A 9,363-nucleotide genomic window follows, 5' to 3' on the forward strand; every position below is an offset into this window, starting at 1 on the left:
ATATATCTTCATTAAGAATAACTAAATCAAATCTAACAAATGATACACACTTATAAAATAAGAATATTCATAGCGATCGTCAACTAAACTTTATTCCGTATTCTCTATAAAAGAAATTAAGTTTTCTCTCTCTTCAAAATCAAGACCATCCAAATGTAAGTTAGCTTTTCTTCCATAAAACTGTATTTCTATTAAAATTAGAAGAGAAAACGTGTAAATGATTAAATATTTTAAAGATTTAATTAATTTATTCCAATATTATAAATTTGAGTACTCATTTTGAAAAGTAAAATTCTCAACATCTTTACTCTTTCAATTAAATCAGTTTTTATGGTTTTTTTCCCTTATTACATGATGATATCTGTATATAACTTACAAGAATGAGATTGATTTTCAAGATTTTACATATATTTTTCAATTTAAAATTATTTTTATTGTGATTATGTTATTACCTTAAAATGTAAATTTTAGTTTCTAACGATTCCTATTATTTAAAAATGTTGTAGTAAATATATTTATTATACTATTTCTTTTTTAAAAATAGTTATTATACTATTATCTTGAAATTGTATTAGGTTTTCAACGCCTCTGATTTCTCCTTTTGGACAAACAATGGATTACAGAAAATTCCTTGGACGTTACTCTTCTATGGTCTTACTTGAACCACTGCAAAGTTTAATTAAGTTCAGAATTAAAATCATATACAGTAAGCAAATTGAAACACCAAAAAATTGTAATATACAATAATTAAACGCGTTACACGTACGAATATTCTCTATGTTGTATTCTTGTCCTCATTCTACTCACTCAGGACAATTTCTAGAACTTTAATTTAAATCTACAAATGAAAATGAAAATAAAAATAAAAATCGGGGGAATATGACGCCATCAATTATCGGCGACATCTCCAACTTCACCGTCGATTAGAGCGATGGGAAGACGACGTCGTTGACGAAGAGTGTGACGAGACACTGCCCGAATCTCCATTACACAAAATGTTAGACAGGTATTTCCCTATATCGTCGGGTAAAAAACCCCTAACGGATTCCGACCCGACCCGATTCTTCTCGTAGAACTCGCTGTACTTTTGCACCAGCTTCGAAGCTATCGACCCTTTGATTTCATCACGAAATTTCGGGTCGGATACGAACCACGAGGCCTGTTTTCTACACGCTTCATGAAACGCAGCGTCGAACCTCACGAAGCACGCCCTGGCCTGCTCCGCCGTCAACTCCGCCGCGGGATTTTCCGGCAACGCAGAAAACACCGCGCTCCACCCGACTCGCTCGTACTTGGACGCGTACTCTCTAACCTTCAACTTATGCTTGTCCAACCACTCCTCGCCGAGAAGAAACCCTAGGTTCGACTTGCGCACCTTTACGACGACGTATTGCATGTTATTCGCGAGGAACAGGTAAGAATGCGCCACGTCCTTGTAGAGTTCCGCTTTGCCGTCGAGCTTGCAGAGCACCACGAGTATGATCCACGCGATTCGCTCCGATAGCTCCGAAGCCGGCGGGTTTTCCTCGCGCATCGGGCTGCGGTAGTAAGACTCCGGCAACGGAGATTGCGGCAAATCGGCGATTATATCGACCAGCACGCCGCTGTAATCGGCGAGGAAAGTGAGGTAGTTCATCACGTAGCGCGTGAGAGGGTGGACTCCACCGCCAGGGACTGGTTTCTTCGAGGACTCCTTCTGAATCGCGGTTTCCAAGTCCGTTAGCATCGTTCTAACGGCGTCGCCGAGTTTCACCATCGACGTAACGGCCTGTGAGCGAATGTTAGACGTTGACTCGAAGGAGAATATGGATTCGATCTGAGGCAAGTAATCGGAGATCGCTTCATACAAATCCAAAATCCTGAACATTTTCTCCGGCGTTTTCTTGCATTTCGCCACCATTTCCGGGAATCCAAACAGCGATACGGCGCCGTCTTTGGTTATTTCCGCGAAACATGATTCCGCGATTCTCTTCCCCGAATCCGAGGCGAAGACGTGATCGCAGAGGATCCTTTCGCCGTGGAACAGAGTTCCGACGGCGACTTTAACTACCTGTAACCAGCTCTTGATCTTCAACTCGAGAACCTCCCAATCCAGTTTCTGAACCTGAGAGAGGCTCAATTTTTCCACTCCGAGATGGTACAGCGCTTCGTCGACGATCGATTTTCTCATGATGATGTAAACCTTGACGCACTCCTTGCCGTAGCCGGAGGAAATCATGGATTCGGCTATGGCTTTCAAATCCTCCATGGCGAGCATGGAAACTCGCTCGGTCTCGGAGACGCGGAACTCGTCCTCGGTGATTGAGATTTCGTCGTCGTAATCGGAGACGTAATCGGAGACGCTGCGGAGGTCGACGGAGGAGCGCGTGGTGACGGTTTCGGGGTCCAAGTGTTCCCTGTTGGAGGATAGAATCTGGTAGAACTCTTTCTGGAGCGTCTTCATGGCGAGTTGCATGAGGAGCTGCGCGCGCACGAGGGTGCTGGAGGTGGAATCCTGTGCGACGAGGTACTGCATAGCGGACTGTAGTCCCTTCACCGCGTTTAGGTATTGTTTGGCTTCCTGGCGGGTGCCGCTGAAAAGCGCGGTTGTCGTCGGGACTTTGGAATCGTCCCATTTGGTTATTAGCTTCTCTGCGGTTTCTATGTTTTCGTCCATTAAGGAGTCTGAGAAAGTGCGTTGAGGGGAAGGAGATGGTGGTAGCGATGAGGTGGAAGTTGATGGTTTGAAGAAAATGCTTCTCATTCCTTTTCTCGGCATTTTGGCTGATGAAGTAATAATGGTTCTTTAAGTTGTTTGAGTTAGTTTTTCACAGTTTCAGAATGGATATATGTGTGAAGGAGGAGAGAAGTGCTGTAATGATGTTTAGGGGTTTGTTTGAGTTGTTGTGACTTGTGAGGGGTATATATAGACGGTGTTTGACTCAAATGATAGTTGACTTTGTCTTTGGATGGGACTTGGAGAGTAATATTGAACTGCGGAGTTACGAGGATACGCGGTTCATTGTTCATGTGTTGCTTTCAAGTTTCAACACCTGAATCATCCAAGAAGATGCCAAGATTCATCAAAAGACAAAAGTGTTAGCCTCCGGAGGATTTGGTCCTATCATAAACTACCATTTGCTAAACCCCATTAGAAGAAATACAAGTTATGAGTTATGACAGAGAGAATTTTCAAATGACAATTGTAGGAATAATTACTTCTCCGTGTTTTAAAAGACGTAACAAATTTTACTTCTTAGTGTAACTAAATTATATGATGTTTTGGGTTTTTAATGAAATATTGAAATTTTATTTTAATTTAAACTCTTATTAAATATTTAACAAAGATGTATTTATAGAAATTAAGATAAAATTCCAGTAAAAAAAAGAAATTACGATACAGTACGTTAATCCCTAATAACTATTATTATTTTAAAGTGTTTATTTCTTAAAAGAGGAAAAGAACGCCCTAAAAATTATTTAATTTGAAATAGAGGGAGTAACTTTTACACCTAATTTGGAAGGCAAGAAATTAAAAATCATTATTTATAAGACTTTTAAAATAAAGTTAACAAATTTATTAATATTACATCAACAATTTGTGATTAAATAATATTATAAAAATCAATCGTATTATTATTGCATATATTATTTACTCTCTCCATGTAACTTTAACCATTGTGTTGTGAATACTTACACGTTAAAAGAATAAAAGTATGGCTAACTAAATTAGTCTGCATAATAAATAATGAGTGTTTAATTATAAACTCTTAATTAATCTTCAAAATATGTATTTTATTAAAGAGTTTCATATTTTTTTCATATATAATATTGGACTATCTATTTTTTATTTTTTTTCATTTTTAGACAACTTAATTTTAGTTATATATATTATAGTTTTATTAAAATATCATTAAAAATATAATTCACTAATATATTTTCAAAAATAAATGAGAGAGTATCAACCGTTCACACCTATTTTTTGGACGTTTGAAGATGACTCGGTCTTCTTATTAATGCACGCAGGCATTTGGTATCAGCATTGATGCGCAAATGGTCTGTTAGAGGTCAAATTCTTTTAGATGTAATGTGAAAACTAAAAAGTTAATTTTAGATGAGTTTATTCCTTAACTCGACTGCATTATTGCAAATGCAACTGCCAAAAGTGCAGTCTAAATTCGAACCACGAAAAGTTTTTAAATTTACTTTACGGTTTTTTTTAATACAGTTTGTTTCTATACATCGAAAAGTTTCATGTTACTTGAGAGTTAAAGCTAGGAGTAATTCATAAAAACTCTTCTATTTTAACCAGCTGAGGACATCTTTTTAAGTCAAAATCGTAACTCTATCAAAACGGACAATATCTTTAATTAGTTGATAATAATTATGCCAATGAACTTAATCGAAGTGGGAACATTTAACTTTAGAAGAAGATCTTAAATCGCTCTTATCCTTAGTATAAATATAATTAATATTAACTTAATTAAAATATATCATAATCTTAACCTATTAAAAATTCAAAAATAAATATTTTTTATTTATGTTTTTTTAGTGAAGCCTAATTCGTTAAGGATAGAGTCAATGACCATAGAGGTCAGAGGACGCAGTTGCACTAAATAAATACCCAACGGTTTGAAATGAAGTTAGCTTTATGACCCTGTCTACTCAACAAACAAAAAATGATGCATGCCGTTTTGTTTTTTACTGTGAGAAAATATCATTTTTATTATTACTTAAAATTCATTAAAATATAAAATTATGCTAAACTCTTATTTTGTATTTATTGAATTTTCACTTATAATTTTATAGTTATTAACAAATTTTAACTAATAATATTAAATAAAGAAATGTGATAGAAAATATAATTTGAGAAAACTACTCTTATGACCGACGAAAATAGTTTGCTGTATACTCAAACTTAAAGTCCATATATGGATTCTGGTGCAAATCGAAATAGTTTGAATGAATCATGTATTTTTTTTAAAAAATATAATTTTTATAACATAATAACTTTTTTTTTTAAGGAAACATAATAACTAAACTATGGTGGCAATTAATATTTAACGTGATTCTTGATATTGTGAAGTAAAATGCGACTATGCAGCAATGATGTCATTATGATGAGTAAAAAAAACCTTTATATTATGACGACAATTACAAGTTACAACTGTGGACTGCAATTTAAAATCCCACAGTTAGTAAAGGTGGTGCAAGGCTCAAAGCAAAAAGGTGAAACTAAGGAGATGTTGAAAAACATAAAAACACTATGTGTATCGGCAAGAGCTTCTTAACCTCCTACAACACTAAACTCATTCTTCTAACTCAACTCTAAAAATTAGTTCAAGAACGAGAATTACCCTAAATTTATATATTCTTCTATTGTGGGATTTAGATTATTTTCAATTTATCAAACAACAAGCTCCAACGGTTGAGAGATTGCAGGGAATCTTCCTCCATGCATGTTGGAGCCTTTAGTTAGTTGGGCACCTTTGATCAAGGGATGGATCCAGAAATCAACTAAAGGGGATCCGAAAAAAAAAACTTTGAATGTTAAATTTCAATGGTAAAAGAAAATAAACTAACATTTGCTAATAAAAAATACTTAAGTTAAGCATAAGATATGCTTAATTCAAGATATTCGTAGATAAGTAATAGATAACAAATAATATATTCTAATAAAGTTAACCAATATAAATCACCTTTATAAAAAAACAGGAGAAAAGGTATGCGACAATAGAAATAAAAAATCACCTAAACATTATTTTACATTTAGGTGATTCTTTATTTCTAGTTATGGTAGTTTTTTTTAATAAGCAAATCAATATATTACTGAAAGACTCAGAGGAACCCAGAGATCAGACGTACATATAACAAACTTACAAAGAAAGTATGACATGCACATCCCGAATCCATATGCCCACCACCCAATGCGAAATATCAATTGTTGTCTCACTGAATAGGTCCAATTTAAGGTTGCTATTCAAGATCAAAATCTATGTAATATTATTACAAAAATAATTTTTGGACACCCAAAAACTTATTTGACACTTTAGGAGAGAAGGATAAAAAGAAAATAATATAGATTCTATAAGTGATATATGTGATAAAAATATGTAAAGAAAAAATGATAAATAATAACTATTAATAAGGCATATTTAGAAAAATAGTGTTCAAATCAAAATCACTCTTATTATTATTTTTCAATTCTATTCTATTTTCCTCCGTTTCTTCTTTTTGTCCTTTCTTGATTAATTAAAATCACTCAATAAAATTATAAATTTAAGAGTTAACCAGAATGAAGATAATTTCCCCTTCTAGAGTCACAAGCTGAAAATTAAACCGTAACCCAGTTTTAAAATTTAAAATCGTAATAAATAGTTTATAGTGTACTGCTACCGTTTCTCATTACTCATACAAAACTACGTCACTACTATATGAAAAGTGCAAACCGGCTAAAAGTTCGGTTGAATTTAATGAACATTTTTTTTGTTACTTTTGTTTGTTTTGGTTTTGGATGATTTCTTATTTCCATTCAATCAATACATAATTATTTAATATTTACGGTAAAACATGCTTGCGTATAATGTCTTAAAATTAAATTGGACATTTCAGTCTCTGTTAGTGAAATTTGTATTTAGTAAACCCTCTTTTGGTTGGTGAAATAACCGATTTCGCATCTATTTGATTGTGCTTTTGTCTCATATCGTATGTTCTTTATGCCATTCTAGACATTTCGATCATTTTGTCCTTCCTTTTGGCTATATTCTGTTGCCTCGTTTCATTTACGTCTTTATCATGTTCACTAATTTTAATTTATATCCCAATATTAATCTATGCTGGATGCACATGGATTAGTTGCTTCGTTCTCTTGGCTTTGATCAAGTCATAGGAACGATAATCAGCATCCTACATATATTTTTTTTATGCGTTATCCCTTTCATTCCGTTTTTTCTTCCACACATTAAGCAAAGAAAAAGGCATGTCAAAAAGCACTAAATACAACGAGTGATGATCCAATCATTTTATATATAAACTAATAAATAGTAGTTTTGAAGTCATCTTCCATGTGCATTTTTTAATGAAATTTCCCACGTACGGGATCCATCTTTTACTTAACTTATTCCTAATCAGTACCATTGCGAAGTAGTCCTAATTTTTATTTTCTTGAAACAGTACTTTATCAGTATTATATTTTGCCTCAAGCAATTTAGTGTGTGTTCAGAAATTCTCTAAAAAACGTGCATTTATAAAAATATATTATTATTATTATTATTACAAATTCTTATCAATTTATTTTTTGAAAAAAAGAAATAAAGAAACTCTTATCAAGAAAGTCAAACACACCATATATTATCAATTCAATATATAGTGTTTCAAGCAACTTGGTTTAAGCTATTGGAATATCAACGATTTTATTAATCATGGAGTATCATGAGATGATTCATTTGTCTCAAGTTGCCCAAATTATCTAAACTTAGCCTTTAAATGAATGCGAAAGAAACGAAAATTGGCAGGGAACTAATTTTATTGAAAACCATAATGATTTTTTTATTTAAAAACTCTATCATGAAGTTAAACTGTATTTTTTTACAAATTTATACAATTATTAAGAATAAGCAGATCTGGTCCAACAATAAACAAGACGCAAAATAAATTTTAAAAAATATACTTTTAACATATTAGGCCTTTTATTAATATATGTGACTCTTTTATTAATATATGAGACTCTTTTTTTTTTTTTACTTTATAAATACTAATAACATATTGATAAGCCTAAAGTGTAAATTTTAATTGTTTTATCCTTAAACGGCTTAAGGGTGAGTTTTGAGTTGTACCTTAGCGATAAATTGATCATGGACTTGTGGAAGATGGAAGAACCTGTTGATCAAATTCCAGAAAAACCTCTTTGAATACGGAAGGAGAAAGCACGTGTATAATTATTTTTTCCCATATCTAATTCTCGTAGTGAGGAGTCTTTGACACATTGAATTAGTTTTTTTTATAAAAAAAATTGAACAAGTATTTTACAAATGTTAATTTTTTTTTGTTTAACTACATTGATCATTGATCTTAATGAAGACTTTTCATAATTAGGTATAAGTTGATATATTAAGGTTCGCCAAGATTGATTAATTATGAAATGTCACGATAACTAACCAATTAACGTTAAAGAAATATGTTGAAATACTCATATTTTAATTATAAATAAACTCTGATGTACATAACAATAATTTCATGCACAATTTCTTTTACAAATTGTGTGTGTACACATTTCTGATATTATATGGTTTGTTTTTACTAAACTGATATGATTTCGTTAATAAATGTAAGAAAAAAATGATAACCATGGCACTTGAGGTATTAATTAAGAAACTCAAAGGAGAATTTTTTTGATTAGGAGGCATAAAATTATACTTTAACTTTTTTTACATTCTTCTATTTTTTACACTAAGAATTTCCTCGTTCCTGATTATAAATTTTTTTTAATTAATTCACGTCCATTAAAAAAATAATTATTTTAGTTAATCACATTAAATTTATCAATTATTCATATTATTATTTTAAAATTATTCTTTTCTTATTTCTCTAACTATTTAATTATTTCTCATAAATATTTAAAAAGAGAATAATTAATTAAATAAGAATATGGATGGAAAATATAAGAGACAAACAAATTTTATAATTAAGAACAAAAGCAATACTTTCTTATTTTAATTTTTTAACTAATGCTTGATAGCACTGTTTAGTCAAACGTTAGATGTAAATAATGTTACTTTGTAATTAGTTGACACATCAAAAGTCAAGTGAGGTTCATAAATTTTTATAGATAAAAAGTCCTCAAACTGATCCACCAACTACTAAGTCTACAACACATTAACTCCCTTTTTTGTGCACCACGATCTAATCGCATATTGATTACTAGCTTACACGCATTTCTTTGACTTGAGATTCGAATTTATCTCGGGCGATGCTAAGTCAATACTTGGATTATAAATAAGGGTATCATATATCAACGAATTAATAAAAAAATTATTAAAAATTTACGTTAAAGATACATTGAAAATTATGATAAAGATATATTTATAACTTTTTTTAAAAATAATTTTTCCCTTAATTAACTAGGTGAATATAATGAAAAAAAGGTTTCATGAATCAATAAATTGAAAATTTGTTAATTGGGTTCTATAATTTTTATATAGGTGAATATAATAAGATAAATTTTATGTATTAAATTAATAAAAAAATTATTCAAAATTGTACTTCAAAATAAAAAAAAACAATGTTTTGGAAGGGCAATATTTACTCAGATTTTAAGAATTCAAATGACTAAAATGATTTTTTAATAAATAAAAAGCTAAAAGAAATTTTAATAAAAAGATTATG

The 9,363-nt window shown here is 31.5% G+C and overlaps 1 protein-coding gene across 1 annotated transcript; it reads right to left on the minus strand.

Moving 5' to 3' along the window:
- Positions 1-713: 713 nt before the first annotated feature.
- Positions 714-2,889, minus strand: LOC114378195 (exocyst complex component EXO70H1-like). The gene has a single exon (XM_028336745.1). It carries the CDS (start codon positions 2,756-2,758, stop codon positions 914-916), a length of 1,845 nt encoding a protein of 614 aa, XP_028192546.1. The 5' UTR covers positions 2,759-2,889; the 3' UTR covers positions 714-913.
- Between the last annotated feature and the right edge of the window lie 6,474 nt (positions 2,890-9,363).

This window comes from Glycine soja, chromosome 12, assembly GCF_004193775.1.
Source record: "Glycine soja cultivar W05 chromosome 12, ASM419377v2, whole genome shotgun sequence".
Lineage (NCBI taxonomy): Eukaryota > Viridiplantae > Streptophyta > Magnoliopsida > Fabales > Fabaceae > Glycine > Glycine soja.

What these genes read in the sequence shown, in the direction of transcription:
- LOC114378195 (XM_028336745.1), bottom strand. Translation starts at nt 2,758, where the DNA reads ATGCCGAGAAAAGGAATGAGAAGCATTTTCTTCAAACCATCAACTTCC.